Source organism: Urocampus carinirostris, chromosome 4 (genome assembly GCF_059441175.1).
Source record: "Urocampus carinirostris isolate Australia breed hairy pipefish chromosome 4, RoL_Ucar_1.0, whole genome shotgun sequence".
In the NCBI taxonomy this organism is placed as follows: domain Eukaryota; kingdom Metazoa; phylum Chordata; class Actinopteri; order Syngnathiformes; family Syngnathidae; genus Urocampus; species Urocampus carinirostris.
The window spans coordinates 6,278,051-6,299,155 of record NC_142352.1 but is presented as its reverse complement, the minus strand read 5'-3'; the positions used below and the strand labels follow the sequence as shown (position 1 = coordinate 6,299,155).

Genomic DNA, 21,105 nt, shown 5'->3' with positions numbered 1-21,105 from the left:
GGTTTAGATCTGAAGCGGAACGAGTACACACCTGAGCAGGTGGCACACCGGGGGGCGGAGCCAAAGAGCCGCACCAATCCATGAGGCTTCCGTCGCTGTGACCAATCAACTGGAAGAATCTCTCGCGTTTCCACGAGAACGGCCTCTCGCTGTGTCAAAACACACACATCATGTTTGCATGTGCATACATGGGCAGGTACACAAATTCTTATTGTTATTTATTGATGTTGCCTTTTAACCTATAAATGTATATTGCAAAAAAGGAAAACAAGAAATCAAAAGTGCATTGTACATCTGTTACAGCATCACCGCATCATTTTTATTATTCCAAATGTCTTGTATCCATGCTTTTTATCATTGACTTTATGAAAAAAAGGGCAGATTGCAATGCAACTTTTCCACAACATTGTTTGTGTCTTTTTATTCCAGGAAAAAAAAGTGTCCGCCCTCGATAGCTTTTTTTATTTTTAAATGGTACGATTACGATATATTTGTCATCACCTGTCAAAAACCCGACGATGGATTCAATCTAGTGTATCTTATAGATACTGTTATTTGCATGAGCATGAGCTTTGTCATCTTTTATTCAGGGCACACTTTAAGGGTATTTACTGTATACATTTTGTACTCAATATCGTTTGTAACGAATAAAATTGATAATAAGTGGACCGTGTCACTTGATTGTACTGTATATACGCACTTACTGTACTTCACATACTGTAGTTTACCACTAGGGATCATTAATCTCACACTGTACAGTGCTTAATGATAAAACAAGGCACTATTCTCAGTTATGAGCAATCGAGTTTGTGTACAAAGACGTTTTTCTAAATATTACTGGACAAAAAACTTTCGCAGCACACAACGCAAAAAAGGTGAATTATTTCCACTCGCTGGTACAAAAAGCAAAGACTGCATTTATTTGTTGAATAAAACAAAGAAAAATCCATTTTTAGCTGGCAGCCATTTTGCCATTTGTGTTGGTCAGTGATGACCTCATGGTTGGTCAGCGCTCCAGTAACCAATTGCAGCTCTCCTGTTTTCTAGAAGTGAGCCATGATTGGTTGTTACTGACCGCCTGGTATGTCTTTTTCTTTTTAAAAGCAAAATGGTAGCGTCTGAGATGAATACTATGAAATTATTTTTCTGTTTAATCCTGACAAATGCAATAGCAGTGTCAAATTTTAAGTATTTGAAGTGAGGACAAATTCGCAATGACTTTTAGGGGAAGTTGACATCACTATAAATAGACAATTAATTCTGAAGTGAATGCTTCAAATAATAAAGGGTGGATATGTCTGCAATGACGTATTTGGGTGGGTTGATTTCACCTTAAAAATAGTGACTGTGTATTTTTTGACCACTAAATGTCACTGCATTCTGTTGTGCAACTGAAAACGAAAGCTACAAAGCACGAGAAAGAACAGACTTAAAACAAAGTGACCTAATCCTACCATTTTCTGTCTCCTTATTCTGACAACCTTATGCAAGCTTTATGGCTTTTTGGGTACCTGTAGCAGGAAGATGGCAGACAATTATGTCAGCTCAAGTTGTGTAAAAAAAAATGTGAATTTCTAGACCTACGAGAATGAAAAAAAATTGTGTGTTTATTTAAGGATTGTATGGCAGAGCAACTTGCCCTTTGTTGTGCTGTGGGCTAAATGTTCGATGTCAGGTTGAGAAGAGCAAAGGGGAATGAATGTTTGGTGAATGTGAGTGTGTTCTTGACTCTAGATACCTCCCACCAGGGGGATATGACTTCAGTGTATAGATAGATGGTCATTAGGGTAGTGTATGTATTTTAATGTTTTTTAATGTCAAGGCATCTCTAAATAATACACACTGTCCCTTTAATCCTTCTAATTTTGACTGCACATATTAAGTGCCTCCTTGTGGTAAAAAAAAAAAATCTTTCGGTACAGAAAAAAACAATCTTGATTTAAATGATGAGCAAAAATACATTTAAACATTTGTTTTCAGAAACTCGCAAGTTGAGAAATTTGTATTTATTTTACATTACATGAGCCTCTCCCAAAGGGAGCTCAGGAGGTAGAGCGCTCGTCTTGGGATCAAGAGGTTGCAGGTACGATTCCCGGCTCTTCAGTGTTATATGTCGAAGTGTCCTTGGGCAAAACACTGAATCCCTAATGCCCCCAATAAGCAGGTAGGCGCCTTGCATGGCTGATTGGCCGCTATTGGTGTGTGAGTGTGTGTGTGTGTGAATGGGTAAGTGTGAAGCACATTGTTAAGTGCTTTGGGAGGTCTTCATTGACTTGAAAAGCGCTATATAAATGGAGACCATTTTAGCTGACATATCTATCTACCTTCTAAGGGTATCCTTGTAAAAGCTTGTGAAAGGCTGCGCAAAAACATGGTGGTCAAATCATACACACTGTTCCTTTAAATGAGGATTTAATCCTTTATTCTTGAGTAAAATACTGCTTCAATTCTTGACAGCTGCTTTGACTCAAGTTAATGCAGCCTTAAACCTTGAACTCTCTGTTGTAACTTTGACTACTCATTTGACTGTCCCTAATATCGAGGTCATTGTCTTTTAGCTTGACTAGGAATGGAAAATCAGCCGGGTTACAACACGGTGCGTCGGCTACTTATGAAAAAGCAGATAATGAATTACCAAATCTGATCGCTAATGGTTCCTCTTTCGCTCATGATGTAACATACAACCCTCAATCTGCCAGCAGTGCTTAAGAAGGGTGCGCCGGTTTTTATTTACCTAAAAAGTACAACTGAATACAGTTACGGCGTCGCCGTCTCAAGTATGAGGCATGAAGTTGCTAAATTTCTCTTCATGTAGATATTCAACCTCATATTCAACCATACTCTCATCCAAGCCCTATTTTAGCTATCTATCTACCCTGGTCATATCCCTTGAGAAGGGTGACCGACAGCAAGACACACATACAAAAATAAAGAAAAGGAAAAAGTAGCAAAAAACACAAGTTTTGGACCATGGCCAACATCCAAACAAGTTAAAAGGCCAAAAGGTCTCGCAAACCCTATCTACAGGGTCACTAAATGTGAGAGGATGTGGAAGTAAAGCGACTGAGTGGAAGAAAGGAGATCGGAAGGATGATGACTAAAAGCCCTATTTACAACTATAAAATGAAATACTGAAATCAGAGGGCCTGCTACTGCACATATTTGGTTATGAGTCACCAACAGCGGATGGTAGGCAGTGAGTGGGCGTGGCTTATACAGGAACAACAAAATCAATTTACGCTAACAGTGTGCTGAATGTTGGCCTTTTAATTTGTAAACCTATTTTTGCAATACACCATGCCTGGAGAAATAAAACCTGTCTTGGACAGTACCCAGAAAAAGAAGGATATCTTGGAGTAGTTCGTAGCCCAAAGACTAAATGGATATGGAGTGACTCGGCTAAGTGTTTGTTTATAAGCTCACAGGATTGCACAAGCCAAGTAATAGGAAGCTTCTCTGCTTCCACATATTGGTCAACAATACACGTCTTCTTCTATTTTATTATATGGTTAGAAGCAGGGGGTCGGCTTCTATTGGAGTGTACATGGTAATTTGTAACTAGATACTTTCGTAGAAATTAGTTACTTTTGGGTGTCAGTAGCCTTGGCATGTTGATCACGGAAATATTTTTTAAATTACGTAACTAGCAACTGTAACTAATTCATGTTTTTCATTAAAGTGCCCAACGCTGGAAATGAAGAAGTGAATTCTGCTCTTTCAGTTTCAAAATGAGCAACAGAAGTTCCTGTGACATAATGACTCATTGTTTCACTTCACTTTCGGGCTTTTTTTTTCCCTTTGTAATAGAAGAAAGCTATGTTGTTGTTATTACACATGGCTCTATTTTCTGCATTGAAAAGTGCAAATGTGCACATAGCTTGCTGCTGAAAGCACATATTGGTCAACAATACACGTCTTCTTCTATTTTATTATATGGTTAGAAGCAGGGGGTCGGCTTCTATTGGAGTGTACATGGTAATTTGTAACTAGATACTTTCGTAGAAATTAGTTACTTTTGGGTGTCAGTAGCCTTGGCATGTTGATCACGGAAATATTTTTTAAATTACGTAACTAGCAACTGTAACTAATTCATGTTTTTCATTAAAGTGCCCAACGCTGGAAATGAAGAAGTGAATTCTGCTCTTTCAGTTTCAAAATGAGCAACAGAAGTTCCTGTGACATAATGACTCATTGTTTCACTTCACTTTCGGGCTTTTTTTTTCCCTTTGTAATAGAAGAAAGCTATGTTGTTGTTATTACACATGGCTCTATTTTCTGCATTGAAAAGTGCAAATGTGCACATAGCTTGCTGCTGAAAGCAGAAGGTTACAAGAAAACAGGAAATGAACATCAAACGTTGCTGCAGCAGTCTGGCAGACCGGTCTTGTGGGAGACGCCCTCTCACTGGGCGTGTGTTCTTCATAAAAGCAAGTTCAGACGCACGACTGGCGTGACTTAGCGTTTTGATCCCTGCGAGAATCTGCTCTACTTGTGCCGCTCCCCGACCAGCCGTCAAAACAGCCGACGAAATGCACGTTCACATTGAGTACTGGTGAGTTTTTTTGGCCTTTCTAAGAGGACTGGGAAATGTTTTTTTGGTGGGGTGATGGGTGAACTGTTTTTGTTATGGTTTCAGCGGCTCCTGAGGTTACGGCTCACGGGCCCGAAGCCTGGAAGCCGCTCTGAGGAAGGAGTTTCCCAACATCCAAGTCACTACCAAGACTGGCAGGAGAAGTACGAGTTCATTTCCTCTTCCGTTTTTACATTTTTCATCTGTTTGTTTTGGTCGAGGGGTCTCAAACAAAAATTTTTTTAGGGTTGAAATTGGGCCAAATCGGGTGTCCTAAAAGGAAAGTTCTGATGAAAAACAATCCAAGTCAAGTCATCCCTTAATCACAAAGAGTCTCAAAGGGCTGCACAGACCACAGATAATTGCAAACCACAGACTATTATGACACCATCCCGTGATCTAAAACCGACATGAGGGCAAGGAAAAACTCAAAACATGAACATGAGGAAAATGACATATGTATTTTTGCTACTCAAAATAAGATCTAAAAAAATATTTAAAATGAATACTAAAGCCAATCAGTGAAAAATTAATTGATAATTTGCGTGGGCTGAACTCAGATTAAAGGGATAGTCTGTATATTCGACCACTAGACGTGGCTGTATTGTGTAATGCGACCGAAAACAAGTGTGAAAAAGCACAAGTAAGCGTGCAAACTACAACCAAACCATACCATTGCTCTTTTATTTTCCCCCCACGAGGTGAGACTAAAGTTATGTAAAATAAATACAAATTTCTTTACCTACAAGTATGTTATTGAGATAAAAATTACAAAAAACAATTGATTACAAAATGCACGTTATAAAGAAGATAATGTTATTGCCACGAAACATTATTTTTGCGTGTGATGGAGGGGGAGGAGAAAAAAATGCATCCAGGCCACAAAAATCAAGTTGAACATGTTTCAACTTACTCTGGGTGTTGAAAGATGGGCGCAGCCAAAAAGTGACATACCGGAGACCCCCTGGGATATGAGGTTCTGATGATGGAACCCGCAAGGTAAAATAACTGTATGGGGAAGGGTAGAAAACCTTTGGTACTTGGCTAATGCATTCCAAACTCCACGTAAAACATTAAAATGATATGTATTAAATGTTAGTAACAAAATAGTCCATTGTCAGTACTTACATACTACATGTATAGGAATAAATACTTATAAATAAATATACATGTAAAGTAAAAACGAAATTGAATATACCTTTGGTGTGATGTGACTTGAGCTGGTACAGTGGAGTAGTGGGTGGATTCGGAGAAGGGATGTGACAGGTGTTTATTATTTAGCGGCTCCTAGTGGTAAAAAAAAAACCTTCATTCATTATAAAAATGTATACCTCGATTTGAATGATAAGCTAATAAGTGGACTATCATGTAAACGGGAAATTTTTAATGCCTTCTCGAGATTTTTAAATAACTATGAAAACAAAATTTGCGCTCGGCATGTTTTGCTTCTCCCTTTAGCATTACTGGAAGCCTTGGGACCCATAGCAAAGTTCAAAAATACAATAATGTACTGCCTCCTCAAGGTATTTACGAAGCACACCGAGATTCTGAACTGGATGTAGATAGTTAAAGGCATTGTGGGAGGGAGTTCAGCCAATAGCATTTGTGTATTTTCACATTTTTGTGTTTTTTTTTCTAGACACGGAGGGGTGAGAGGAACGCAATTTCAATTCTCTGCTTTTGCTTCAGAATTAACAATAAAGCTGACTTAGACTTTGATATTGTGACGCGAACCAATAGCAATCGGCATCTTATGTGACATCGATGAGTAGCGAACAGGCATTTTAGAGACATAATTCACCTTACACACAAAAACCGCATCGTTTCAAAGTTATGGGCAAGTGAAATAAATTGTTAATGTCGTACAAAGAGGAAATTATGGTAACCAGGGCCACAGAAAAACGTGTTATTCCACATCATATCGTGAAAACATCATAGTATTTTTCAGGCTTCGACAGTATAGGTTTTCATCAGCCAGCAAAACAATTTACACCATTATTTTTTTGTAAAATTAATCAATTATATCCTCTTAATCACTATAATTGTAAAATGTAACTCATAATTAGGGCGGTAATAATCGACGAATCGGTCTGTTAATCTTTTGATTCATTTTTAAAAATATTCCCATTGTGCAAATGATATGTAATATCCTTAAAAATCTGCCCCTTGTGTTGAGATAAACATGTCATTATTATTATATTTCGATTTAATTGATAGATTTGATTCATTTATGCTCCCTTTTTTCTTTTTTTATGGAGCACTGTCTGTTCGTTAACTCTGTAGTGTTTGACGGTTTCATGCTCGTTTTGTTTGAGATAAAAAATGTTGAAAAAAAAGATACTTTTATAAATACTGGCTCAGTGCATTCTCTGCCGGACCAAAGAGGTACCCTAAACTTCACAACGAGATCCAATGCACTTATTTGCATTGGTTTATAGTGTTAAGTAGCTCATAAATCACGCGACACGACGAACCTATGAGATAAGTAGTTGCCAACGTTTTAAATAATCCATTTTAAGCGATGTTATCGATTAGTTGTTGCAGCCCTACTCATAATGAAGCGCAAACACATTGTTTAATGTCAACAGAATTGAGATGTAGTCCAATCTGATATGAGACAGTGTTTGACAACTTTCATTATTTTTTTTGATCACTGAAAAACAAACACATGGAGGATTAGATAGCTATTTACCTATAAAAATAACAATAATTTTCCTCGGCAGCGAGTTTTGAGGTGACTGTGGATAATGACCAAGTGATCTACTCCAAGTTGCAGACTGGGTCTTTCCCAGATCCCAACCAAGTGAGCACACATTCTCACACTTCTAATTCTTCCGAGAATATCGTCTTCTATCTATGTTTCTGTTTGTGCACCTAGATCATCAAGGTCATTAAAACCATGATGCACTGAGTCAAAGATGAGATGGTGAGTGACCCACCAAAACGTCTGCACGATGCATGTCATGTGTCAAGTCAATTCATGTTCATTTGTGACGCCGTTAATCACAAGAAGTCTCAAAGGGCTGCACAGACCAGGTTATTGCAAACCACAGACTATTATGACACCATCCCCTGATCCTAAGAACACATAAGTAGACGCTTTCTTTCGCCAACAAAGTTGGACGCTGAGCCTGCTCAGTACCACATGCAGGTCTTTGGCTCTCCCCAGTTGCTCCCTGGCGCTTTTTCAAACATTGTTCATTTTTGTAAGACACAACCAGAAACTAAACACAGTTTTCCATAACGCCCACGTGATAGCAGCAAAGTATCATTAATTTAAAGTGGATCAAGTCCTTAATTGATAAAGTTGTGCAATGAATTATTACCCCAAAAAAATTCTAGTTAGTTTCTAGTTCACTGGTTTTGACTATTGCAGGACATTTTGGAAAAGAAACCCCTAGCGAGAAACGAGGGTTTACTTTACGCAACAAATTCAAAGTCGGCAAAAGACAATCACTGAAAAATTGCATATTGTCCAATTGTAGACACCTTTCAAGAGAATTTGAACTAATTACGTGAACCAGTAAAACACTGGTATTGTCTGGAAATATGTTAAAAATTACACGAAAACAACTTGAAGAGCCATTATTCCCATCTACAGCCTTCATGAGCACAATGTGCCTTACAACTGCCACTGTGAATATACGCATATGTATTTTACATCATTACTTTAGTGCTATCTACATGTTTATCTTTTTACACATTTTTATCTTTTTACTTAATCTTATTTTGCACTTAATGGAAAATCGATACCTCGGTTATCGACCATTATCCATTCAGGAACGGTGTTTGACCCCCAAAACATTTTTTTCCCAGAAGATATTTTTATACAATCCTATGACTTCCAAACTAGTAATAATTCAACCACTTTTTAAGCACTTTCAATGGCAGTTTTCTAATGTCTCCAGTACCCAGTATCTTGTTCTTCACCTGTGCTCTCGCGTGGGGCAATGACGTTTCACATAACGATGCCATACAAACTCATACCAGCTGCAGTTAATCACTAGGGAAGAAGAAATCCAATGGCAAGGCGAAGCCACCAAAACAGCCCTGCCGGCGGCATTTTAAAGCAGACTTGTTTTTTCTTCCTTCATTTGATGCGTGCTCTAATGAGTCAGGAATGTAAAGCATTTACAAGCACTTTACCCAAAATACAAGCACTTTTTCAACATTACATTAAAATTCAGACATTTTCAAGGATTTCAAGCACCAGTACGAACCTTCTGTGCCCCTTGACAACCATAAATCCCCAAAATGTTAATGATAGTGTACCTAAACAGACATAAATACACAACATATTGATAAAACTACAACTAAACTACAAAAAAATGTTTCTTCTTCTTCTTCTGGTTTAACAGATCCATCACTTTGGTGCATGAAATGTTATAAAGATAAAAATATAAACCATTACCTTTGAGTCAAGGTTCAATGGCAGACTCTCCATTCTCATAATTTATTTTTAAACCCGGTAGTTCTTCATAAATAAATAAATAAGACGTAAATAAGCATTTACAAGCACTTTACTGTACTATTTTGCGCCTGCCGCCATAAATACGCCCCGAATCTCAATAAATTGTCAAAATTTGACAATATCTCTAAATGATGCTACCCGACCTGGAAAGAGTAGCCAAGATGGCTGCTTATCTCACTCGGCCTCACCCTAAATTCCGATATTTCGTCCAAAAAATTACTCGAATTTTTTTATTCGAACGACCATTTTGTTTCAATTTATTGATTTGTTGGAGTACGGAGGTATAACTGTATTTCAATTGCTTCTAATCTCTTTCCTTTGGAGCGAAACACCGCAAGATGGCGCCATTTTTTAATTGTTTTTTTTTTTGCTCAGTTTTGAAAAGCATTGAGGGACCAACGTTCCTCGTAAAATAAAACGCATTTATTTATACAAGCATATCTCGGTTGTAACACTAAATACTATATTTTGGAGCGAAATACTTTAACAAAGTAAACAAAAGTGTCATTTTAGTCTGTCACCATTAGCGATAATCATCAATTCTGGTGGGCGTTGTGGTTGTCCGTAGAAGCACCAGAGCATGATGGGAAATCATCCAAGGGGGCCGGAAGCCAGAAGTCCTTCTTTCGATGACTGCACACGCCAAATCTAAAGAGCGTGAAGCACGATGCTTGGAGAAGGTCGCCTGCACGTCTGGAATCCGTGGAAGTTGTGCCCATCGTGGCTGCCTGGTTAACGCTTAGCCATAACGGGACGCAAGCGAGTCATTTGCACGAATTTCTAGAGCTGGGTTTAAAGGGACAGTGTGTAATATTATCCGTCCTAAAACACGCCGCAGGAAGTGGCGGTTAAGGGATCAGTGAACCGCGATTGGTAATAAAAACGCCATTTATTATTAAAAAAAAGGAAAATACATGAACTAAGATATAAAGGCGATATTTTCAGAATTTAGTCTAGAACTGTGCATTCATTTAACATATGAGCTTACTTGTCCAACATTTTGCTGCTACTGGTCACTGAGTCTCCGTAGTTTGTATTCTTACTTGTACTTTTTAGCCTTCATTTTTGGTAGATACACACATTACACCTACATCTGGGAAGCCAATAATACACACTGTCCCTTCGTATGAAATAATTTACATTACCTTTATCTGAATAATCAATTTATACAATTTGGGCACACCAGTAATTAAAAATATTTTCTAAGTCTTAAAATATATGGTTTACAGTAATTTCAGTGCAAGTAGTTGCCTGATTTTACATATTTGATGTGCATTTTAAATATTAAACTCATTTGACCTGTATTTCCTTAAATATCTAATATTGGATCAAACTGCATGGAATTTTTGGGCCTGACAACAAATGTAAGAGATCAAACTTCTGACTAAAAGTTGGGACTATTCATTACAATTTAAACCCAGCCCTGTACATTTAAAGCCACAGCGAAAACAAATTGTGCATGTTCTTTTTTTGGGGATGATTGCCGCTCTAATCGGGACCAATGGGTGTGTGGGGATTTATTTTGAATAGGATCATATTTCGGCCATTTTATTACAAACTTAAGATTGTGCGATTGGACTACCTTGATCAAATTAAATGCTTTTTGCTAAATGTGTGCGTTTTCTTTTTAATTGTTCAGGATGTTTAATAGGAACCTAGAAGTGGATTATTAGAAATTTCAAACACTTTTTACACTTTTGTGCAGTTTGCATTTCTTTGTTAAAGACACCCACTAAAGACTGAAACTGGGCAAGTTGCTCCCTTTTAGCAGAATATTTTGAGTTTTTCCAGGTAGTAAATAGACAAAATCAGAATTTTACAGACTTGATACATAGAATTTGTATCAAATCATGTTTACTTGTGACGCCCTTAGAGAGTCTCAAAAGTGCTGCACAGACCACAGATTATTAATTGTAAGCTACAGACTTATGACACCATCCCTTGATCTAAAACCTACATGAGGGCAAGGAAACAAAAACCTCAACATGAAAATGAAGAAACCTTGAGAATCAAAAGACCCAGAATCGCTTTAAGCCGCTTTCCCCCTCCAATTTTTTTATACTGGAACAGGATGTGTGTATCGCAATGTTTGCATAGTATTCATCACAAAACACAGAGGGGCAAAAATTGTGCATTTGAAGTCTTTTATTACAAAACGCGTGACAAATAAATACAACCAAAACAATGTAAAAATAGGTTGTTGGGAGCTTGTTCTGAAATTTCATTGGTCCCCGACATTAAGAAAACCTAAGACATTTAAAAGAACGTAACAATTTCCAAACAAAAAGCACCATCAGTAAACGGCCATGTCAGCCCTGCTGACCGGGCCTGACAAAAACACACAAGTGCGCACACACGCCCGACAACAAACCAGCCAAAAGAACGCAAATCGGTCTAGAAAAGAAAAAAGGTTTCATTTGATATAAATATAATATATTAATTTACACACTGTAGCAGAGTCTTAGGGTCACTGGCTCAGACGACGTGTGTCGAGAAGGCATCAGTTGTACAATCGCAAGAGACCAACGCCAGCGTGTAACGTGTATGTTGAGACATTCGACCGCTCGGTTGCGCAGCGTTCGTGTTGGGAAACGTCAGCAAAATGAAATGTTTTGACAACAACAGACAAAACGGCACGAACCAAACCGGTTAGCGACCCAGCAGGAAAGTCAGGCCGGCGAGGCCCATGCCGGCCGCTGCCAACAGCACGGTCTTCTTCATGGACGAGTCCTGAGCGGACGCTCTGCTGCTGCCGAGCGTCTTGCAGAACCCTTCCTGCAAAAAAAACAAAAAACCATCAATGGGAAGTAGTTACGTTAGTTACGTTCAGCAATCAATAGGAGGCGCCATTACATAGCATGTTGCTTAGTGACAAAACAATACAGTGATTTGTCATTTATCGCGTGCGGTATTATCTACCATTACAATCAAATACTCTTATACACTAAAACCAAAGAACAAACCCTTTTACTGTACACTCGTTTTGTTTTTACAAATAACTACTGTACAGTCAAATGAGCGGAAAGACTGTTTAGCCAATCAGATTGCAGAACACAAGGCACGGTGTAAATCTGAGAAAAAGTGAAACGTGTAAAATAAATCACGTTATATTGGAAAGGATTGCTGTACAGCTTATGTCTTTCAAAACTCCATACACATTTATCTAAATGAAGAAGAAACTGATAGAAGCTAGTACGGAATACAGTTTTGAAAAAGGGAGGGAAAATTAACCAAGATTTCTTTTTTTAAGTATACACCCTGGTGTTAATTTTGAGAGACAAATATCTTTAAAGGAACAATGTGTAATATTTATCTCCCAGTGGTACAAATACCTTTTAGAAAAAAAATGTCTGAATACTAGGCGAAAATACGTGAACTATCAAACCTATATATATTAAATCATAGTTTGAGAGGACGTTGTTGCGCGTCGCCCCAAAATATACGCAGAGATGAAATATGGCAGAGAGGGAACGTTCTTTATTCCATCCGTTCATTCATCCACATTCAAAATTCATTCGAGAGACGTTGGCTTTTATACTGTGTTCAAAAACATCGCATGATGTTTTTCTCAGAATCGAAAGTATTTTTTCCGGCCTCGGCTCACTTAGTCAGCAACTTGTGATTTCTTGTATCAACATTATCTCATACATCCTGTTGTCAGCTCAGAGGCTGCTGACCTACAGTTAATCCACAACATTTGGTTGAGAAATTTGTATTTCTTTTACTTTTAATCCCTAACTAGAAGTTGCTGCCATGTTCGTCTGGCATCTTGCTCCTCTACTGTGCTATGTCACACTGGTTCTCCTTTGCATTAGACAATACAGTGCCATTTAGTGGTCAAATATTACACACTGAGGCTTTAAGGGAATAAATAAGATGGTTTTATATTTACTGAGACATATGCTTTAAAGATTGAAATATTTGTGGGATTGGAGTAATTAGAGGACAATTATTAAATAGGTAAAAATGAATGTCAGTTAAGATATAATAATAGAAGTGTTATTCAAGTATTTTACCAATTACAAAATTTAAATGGACACTGTACATTTTGACAACTAGATGTCGCTGTACTGTTTGGTGTAACAGAAACAAACTACAACTGCTAAACCACAAAGAAGAAAAAACTAGTGTCTCGGTCACCAAACTGAACTATTTCTCATATTTTTTTTGTCCAGCCTTTCAGAATTTTGGGGGTTTTGAGGGTACCCATAGAAGCAAGATGACCAACAATTATGTCAGCCCCCTTTCAGTGAAAGTCATGCTATGTAAAACAAATGTACATTTTTTTTACCAACGACTATTTAAAATATGTATAAAACTAATATATATTTAATGCACGTTTAACTAATCTTGATCTCAATTTAAACTAATTATGTTTTTTGTAACCATTTAATAATGCACAGTGTCCTTCAAAGAATATAGTGATGACTGAATAAAAGGAAAATGTAATTGAACAACAACCAATAGTAACATGTTCTGATTATACACCAAGAGAGTAAAAACTAATTTAACAAAAACAGAACAGTGTTATTCCTGTCATTCCTATTGACCTAGGACAGACGGACCCTGTCCACAGTCCGATAAAGGACTTTATCATATATATATTCCAAACGGTATAACCAGATCGATTTGACTATAAGCCATTAAGATGTTAATTAACAATGTTGCCAAAACAACAGTCTCCATGTAAAAATAACTCGTTTTTACAACCCAAACATGCAAAGCGCGTTATTTTATTATGAACAGCCGGATTTTCTGAAGATGGACTTCCTTCTGCAACTCGCTAAATAAAGCTCCAAGCGTTTTGCTTCGGCGTGCAGGTAAAAGTGAGACGACGCGCATGTCCACCTGTTGCTGGCGTTTGCACAGCTGCCGCTTTGTCTGGCAACACAACTTTTTGTGCACTGCTTCATACACAAACCCGCACAAGTTCAAGCCCATGCGGCTGACTTCCCTTTGTGGCAGTTGAAGGCAGCTGCCAACTCTTCGCAGGGGTGTGCGCGTGTTTGTGTGTCACTTCCCATTCACAAAAAGAAGACGGCCAAGTGTGGCTATAAAATGCTATTTATGAGGTGTCTCGGTTCAAATATAGAACATTTTCCAGTAGACTTAGTGCGTGTCAACAAGCAATCCGTCAGCAAATTCATCTTAGCCGATTGAAGTGTAACTTTCGAAAGCAAAGTGCAGAAAAACGGAATATATAATTCAACGTTGTAAATTGTAAAACATATCCTGAATTAACTGACGATGGAGGGCACCCTTTATTATTCGCACAAAAACCCTATGTCGACTAAAAAAAAAACAAACATGTTTTTCATAAATTTACCTAGATGTTGTGAAGAGTTTCTGTAATTGTAGAGAATTTTAATCTAGATTTAAAAGCTGCGTCATCCAAATTGCTACAGCCTAAGGCTAGGTAAATACCAGACATTTTAAGAACTTTTTTTAATGCCTTTTGAAATCAAATTTAAGACAAAATCAATTGAAATAAACACAATTGAAACAACGTCTTGGAAAGTACACCCAGAAGTGCTGGAGGAAATCTACCAGTGGTTTAAAGGCCGGAGAATAAATGAATGTGAGGTGTCTCTGCTAACTATTTATTTGCAAGCTGTCAAGATTGCACATGCCAAGAAATATAACAGGGGAACCTCCGCAGGTTGATTAACACGATTTATTGTACTTCTTTTGTTATGTGGCTATTTTAAAGCAGTTTTAGAGGGTCAGCTTCAATTTGAGTATACAGTATAGTCATACTTTTAGAGTAACGCGCTACTTTTGGGTGTCAGTAAACTGGGGGGAAACAGAATTACTTTTTGAATAGATAGAATAAATATTGAACTAACTGAATACGGTTTTTCAGTAACGTCCCCGACCGTTACCTAATCTGCAAGGTTCAAAACATGTAGCTGCCAACAATCCAGATTATATAGTACTCTGGCACAACAGAAGGTCAGAAAACATTAGATTTAATGTAGCAGGAGAAGCTAAAGACAAATCAAACATACCCATCCATTGTTCTCGATCATCCACTCCTTCCTGTCCTCTCCAATGAAGTCGGCGAGGGTCTCGGCCAGCTTTGTGCTGGTTTGTGACCACTGGCTGAGGAACTGCCCTAACTTGGTGGCGGTGGCGATCTCCTCCCGCAGCATTCTGGCCAGCACGCCCGTGAAGGCAAAGAGGCACACCACCCTGCCCCAGTTCATGTGTCCGTCGCTCACCATTTCCTCCATGACGCTCCTGAGAGCCGAGCACAGGTCCTGCCCGCACTGCTCTACGAAGGTAAGCGCCACGCTGTGGAAGGACGCCTGGTAGAGCGCCTCGGCGTTCTGGGCCAGGCGCCTCATAGTGGCGGCCGCCTCGCTGGGAGGTGGAGGGACCGCTTTGGCATCCGCCGTGCAGCACAGGCCTATGTAGTCCTTGGCCAGGGCCAGGCTCTCTTTCCACAGCCCGCACGACATATTCTGCAAAGGAAAATTCAACAAGCCTGGTTAGCTGCACTTCTAATATACCTAGTGGTCAAGTTAGCACAGCACCACCAACAGGTTAACAGGGACAGTGCCGCTCTGCCAAATATTAAAAATCATATTTCTGAATGGGTAGAAAATTTTCAGACTTGAAAAGTGTTTAAGCTTATGTGTTAAGAGTTGCCAACTGAGTTCAACAAGTCCTATCTGCTTTTATTTTACTTTAGTAGAGTCATTCGGGGCGGAACGCATTAGGCTCAAGGAAAAGGGGACGGGAGATTGTAAAGGAGAGTGATACCATGCTCGTCCCCGCAGGTTTTTTTCTGTCAGTGTAGCATGAAAATGGTGAAAGTAAGAAATAGCCTGCTTCATTCAAGTTAAGTCCAAATGCCAACCTACACCCCTAGAAAGATGAAAACTATCTTTAAGCATGTCTAAGAAATGCATGTACTTGTATAAACGAGTTGAAAGGCTACAATCATCACTTTGAGCCAGGAGACGGCAACAGAGTATACAAAGTTTCAATTTCTGTACAGCTCCTTTAATTGTATGAATTTGGTATGAACATAACTGATTAATATTTGTAACAAACTTATTTGTACAAATTTTTAATATAAGAATACATTTTGATTTTTTTCAAATCTCTAGTTTCATTGAATATGCTTACTTGACAATTTGCTATAATCTTTTGAAGTTAACTACAAAAGATTACCAGTATTTGGTTGCTCCGTCAGTGTGAACATTTCACAAAACTAAATGTTTCCATTTATTGGCATTGACAAATAAGTATGCCTATCTTAATTATGTACCTGTAATGTATTGAAACTATGTAGATGCTAAATGTTATTGGACGATTTTTCATTCCACAACACCCAAACACTACCCTGTAAATATTTCTGCCTGTTTATCCAGACCTAATTTTAACTTATGAGTCTATCAAATGTACATCCTGACATACAATGTTCACTACGTTGTCATCCGAGAAAGACAATTCTAAAGATTGCGTGAACAAAAAAAAAAAAAAGTGTACACAACAAATGTTGCATTCGAATCGCACATTTATTTGTTGGAAATACAGTATTAGCATTTGTGATAAGGTTTCATGCAAAATGTAATTTTAGGTGACGGATGAAATCAGGTAAACAGATGCTGAACATACAAATTCTCTTGAACCAACAGTGTTTATAGTTTACAACCAGATTAGATCTGACAAATATTTGAAGGAGAAAATAATAAAATATGATAGATGTGCATGCAAGTATGTGAATTTTTTTAGACGCTCAAATAAATTAGGAAATGCCTTCTGCGATCCAAACCAAGAATAAATGTCCCTTTCTCAAATTTTTCCAAGGAAATGATTGTGACGTTTAAAACAAAGATATTAGACCACTTTCTGCCGTTTTTCCAAAAAGCGAAATTGACCAGCAAAACCAGAATGACTAAGTACAGTACCGTATATACTTCCATATATGCTTACATCGCATATAAGTACCTTTTATAAAACTGCTTTAAAATCGCTACATACCAAAATAAATAAATTTAAGTATTTACTAAACACTGATGATAATTAAAATATGTAGTTAATAAATAATATTGTGGGCAGTCTACAATACTATTTTACTTGAGTTTTTTGAAGGTAGTAACGTTTCAACTTACTTGATAATGTTTAGGGATTGTGAGCTCGAGGAATCTCTTAAAACTCTTATTACCTATATTTTATGTTGGTATTGTCTGTATTTTCTGTTCAGCCGTTTGAGACATCTTGTAATTAAGGGATATACAAATAAACAACTTGACTTTAGCTTTCTTGGTTGGTGCTTGGACACTACAGGCCTTTTCTTACCTTTACCATTTTGATGCTACACTGACAAAACAAAAAACTTGAAGACAGGCATGATCCCACCTGCCTAATGTGTTCTGCCTCAAACAGCTTTGCTAAAAGTAAGATAAAAATAGATGGGCTCGGTGGAAATTAAACAAAGGCTTTTTGAACTTAGTTCGCCATTGTGAATATAGTTAATAGATAAAACTGTCTACTTTCAACCTCAAATGATGCAGCCTGCCTTTAAAAATGTTGGTGCAAGATAAAATATTTTATATACAGGGTAGGGTTACTTTAACTTGATTACTTTCAATTACTTTTGGATTACTCCAATACCAAATATGATAAGACAAAAGAAACTAAATATGAATAAAATGACTAAATTTTGTGCAGGCTTGGGGAGTACATGGAACGGCAAAAATGATGTTGGGAAGCTGTTTGGATATATTTTCATTTTGTTTCTGTCACATTTTATGTTAGTTTTGCCGGAGATAAAAAAAGATCAAAGCCAGGAGAGAAAGCTTACCACGTGTTGTGAGTCATAATTGTATTCCTATTTAATTTATTTTGTCTTTTATTAGCATATTTGGTATTAGAGTAATCCAAAAGTAATTTAAAGTAATCAAGTTAAAATAACCCTACCGAACCCTGTTTATATATTATAAGTAAATGGTCTATTGTACGATTTTTCCCCAAGAGACCTCCGGGGATCTATCTACGTACATTGAAACTGACGTACCGGATTCGGACTACGCCACTGCCGTTTGGCTACGGTCCTCCAAAAAAAGTGTGCCACATCAAATAACGAGATAAAAAACCGACATACGTATTATATTTTAAGGAAAACATTTGTCCTTACCCCCAAAGGGGAACAACTCTAACAACCACGACAGCGTCCATAGATACGTCAAGCGTCTCCTACGGCTGATAAACGGCTTCCGGACGCCCATTCGCCGGGTGATAACTGACCTAAATTCGACTCTATTCACGGCAGGATATTCCTCTAAAACAACCAAAATCTAATTCGAAAAACATAACACAACCCCGCTCAGATAAAACGAGGTTTGTGCCGGTTAACTCGAAGGATTATGTCGCCGGTTAGCTACAAGGCTAACTGGCCGCTGATGTGTTACCAGAGCAATGGAGGACACAAAGGACCCAATTCACTACGCCGGCTTTTAAAAAGTCAACCAAGCTGAGCCGCCTCCGTACATTGACGCCTTATTGAAGCGGCATTTTTCACAAAACATCATAGTTGATATAACGACACCAAAAAAAGACAGAAACATCTAGAATAAGATGAATAAGAAGACTTACCCTCCCAGCGATAAAGAGACGGCTGTACTCTGAGCGGCGCAGAAAGACCGGCAGCGGCGGAGGGAGACGTTGGACCGAAGCACCAAAAAGGCTCATGTGAGCTTGTGTCTCACGCTGCGTGCGCAGCTTAAGTCAAAAATGGATCAAAGAGGTCGCCACTCTTTGTGACGTCACGACACGCTTTATGACCTTGCATCACATCAAAGAGGCGCTATTAATCTTGGAGAAATGATCCCCGGTTTACACACGGTTTTTCTAAAAACAAAACTGTTCTAGAAAGTTCTAGAAAAGCTGATGTACTTTTCCTGATGCGTTTGACTTTCATCGACAACAATCGAAACGCTAAATAGTAAATATGAGAGACAGTTATAACATAAAAAATGACATGCTCAAATATACTCACACAGACACAATCATACCCATGCACAAGCACTCCTCTCTCCCAGATGCTAAACTGTAGACCATAATATCTTACTAGAAAGGTTGGAAAAATGGATTGGCCACTCAGGAATCATCCTCTTATGGTTCAGATCCTACAACTAGGATAGGACGCAGTGTGTTAAATATGGTGAAGTGACATCTGAGCCCTTTAGCGTTACCTGTGGTGTTCCGCAGGGTTCAGTACTTGGTCCCCTTGTTTTCAGCATTTACATGCTTCCATTTGGTGATATTATTCGCAAGTATAATATCAGTTTCCATTGCTACGCAGATGACACTCAAGTATATCTTCCCTTGGAGGAATCTGCCACACTAGACTGTGGAAATATGCAGGCCTGCCTCATTGAGATAAAAGAATGGATGTCACTCAACTTCTTGCACCTAAACTCTGAAAAGACCAAAATGTTAGTTATTGGTCCATCAAAATGCAGTGACTTGTTCTAAAAAACTGCTCTAAATATTGACTAATATCCCCCAGTGACTCAGTCAAGAATTTAGGTGTCACATTTGACCCCGATCCGTCCTTTCAAACACACGTTAAGAATATTACGAGAACAGCTTTTGTCCATCTTCGCAACATTGCTAAAATTCGCCCTATGCCGTCCGTCTCAGTCGCATGCGGAGATTATAATTCATGCATTCGTTACCTACCGTCTCAATGACTGTAATGCACTACTCTCCGGTCTCCCGAAGTCCAAAATCAAGAGCCTTCAACTAGTAGAAAATGCTGCAGCGACGCTTTTAACTAAGACAAGAAAGTTTGATCACATGACCCCAATTTTAGCTGACCTGCATTGGCTTCCTGTAAGCTTAAGATGTGATTTCAAGGTTGTGTTAATAGTATACAAAATCATGCAAAGACTTGCTCCCTCATATCTTTAAATGGTAAACGGTCTGCATTTTTTATCTTCAATTTCTTCCATCTTCACTATAAATGTGGACTTGGAGTGCCACGTCCAATTTCGTTGTCACAATATGTTCAACCCATTTTGTAACAATGATAATAAAGGTATATTCTATTCTATTTATATACCGCTTGTGATGTCCCCCTATGTTCCGGTCCGGAGCCTTCCCTATGAAAATGCTGGTCTACTAGTGCTCCCAAGAGCCAAGAAGAGATCCCCAGGTTCTAGAACGTTCTCCATTCGGGCCCTGGTGTTGTGGAATGCTCTTCCCCCTGAGATTCGATCTGCAACCTCAGTGGAAATGTTTAAATCTAAGCACTGGCACCTCATGTGTCCTTACAGGGCACCACGTTGGATACCATTGGTCTAAAAATGAATTTACCTGCTAAAATGAGAGGCCAAACAATATTCCTCCCAAGAAATCTGAAGCAAATACTGACGTGTTGTAAATTGGAACGAGCACATGTTCTTAACATTCGTTTTTGCAGGTTCTCCGGTTATGCAACGCCTACATGATCATCTGACTCATTTTAATCTTGATTAAATCAATAGTTAAACAAGATGTTGTCAACTATTATAATATATTCACCTAAGGGTGGTCAATCTCAAACGTTATATTGTTTCTTGTAGATTTTATAGACATTGGAGTCTAACTTTGATTAAAAAAATAAACATTGCAGCCTATAATACATTGTTAAATTAATCCAAAACATTTTGTTCATTTAAGTCAGTTCGCTACAATTTTTACTCCGTAATTCTTATCAGTTCCAGGCAAGAGGTACTTTCACATGTAATATGAATTTGAAGTGGATATTCCATTAGTCATTTCTGTATTTTTGGTGAGGTTGAAAAACAGCCCATCACAACTCTCATGAACTTCAACCTTTCCAAAATGTGGCATAGACAAAAAGATCAATACCAGATCTCGTGGCCCTCAATTCAAACAAACAGCTATAGCCGACATGCAAAAACAATGCGGCGCAGTGGACTAATGGTTTGGTCTGACGATCGGGGGATCGAATATCGGCTCTGGCGGTACAAAAAGCACATGTTGCAAGAAATATATGTGCAGTTTATGGGGACAAAAGCACAACACAAGCCTTGCTCTTTTACGT

At 38.3% G+C, this 21,105-nt stretch overlaps 2 protein-coding genes and 1 long non-coding RNA gene across 3 annotated transcripts in view; 2 read left to right on the top strand and 1 right to left on the bottom strand.

Annotated features, from left to right (window-relative positions):
- trpm7 (transient receptor potential cation channel, subfamily M, member 7) overlaps positions 1 to 666 on the top strand; it is a 72,853-nt gene extending 72,187 nt beyond the window's left edge. Inside the window, 2 exon segments of the mRNA XM_088333332.1 lie at positions 8 to 40; positions 43 to 666. Of these exon segments, the coding sequence (XP_088189458.1) occupies positions 8 to 40; positions 43 to 101 (92 nt within the window). The 3' untranslated portion in view covers positions 102 to 666.
- Positions 667 to 4,383: 3,717 nt separating this feature from the next.
- On the top strand, positions 4,384 to 10,652 carry LOC148366717 (uncharacterized). Its single transcript, XR_015850236.1, has 5 exons — positions 4,384 to 4,552; positions 4,637 to 4,734; positions 7,294 to 7,373; positions 7,449 to 7,496; positions 9,610 to 10,652. It is a non-coding gene; the product is annotated as an uncharacterized LOC148366717 (long non-coding RNA).
- A 516-nt stretch (positions 10,653 to 11,168) lies between these two features.
- Positions 11,169 to 18,804, bottom strand: bcl2l10 (BCL2 like 10). Its single transcript, XM_088333519.1, has 3 exons — positions 18,648 to 18,804; positions 15,050 to 15,505; positions 11,169 to 11,816 (listed from the first exon to the last, which is right to left on the bottom strand). Exons 1-3 carry the CDS (start codon positions 18,741 to 18,743, stop codon positions 11,691 to 11,693), a joined length of 678 nt encoding a protein of 225 aa, XP_088189645.1. The 5' UTR covers positions 18,744 to 18,804; the 3' UTR covers positions 11,169 to 11,690.
- Positions 18,805 to 21,105: the final 2,301 nt, after the last annotated feature.

Coding starts and splice junctions, on each gene's coding strand:
- bcl2l10 (XM_088333519.1), bottom strand. CDS start 18,743: ATGAGCCTTTTTGGTGCTTCGGTCCAACGTCTCCCTCCGCCGCTGCCG. Junction 15,506..18,647: donor GTCTCTTTATCGCTGGGAGG/GTAAGTCTTCTT, acceptor TTTCCTTTGCAG/AATATGTCGTGCGGGCTGTG. Junction 11,817..15,049: donor TGATCGAGAACAATGGATGG/GTATGTTTGATT, acceptor TTTTTTTTGCAG/GAAGGGTTCTGCAAGACGCT.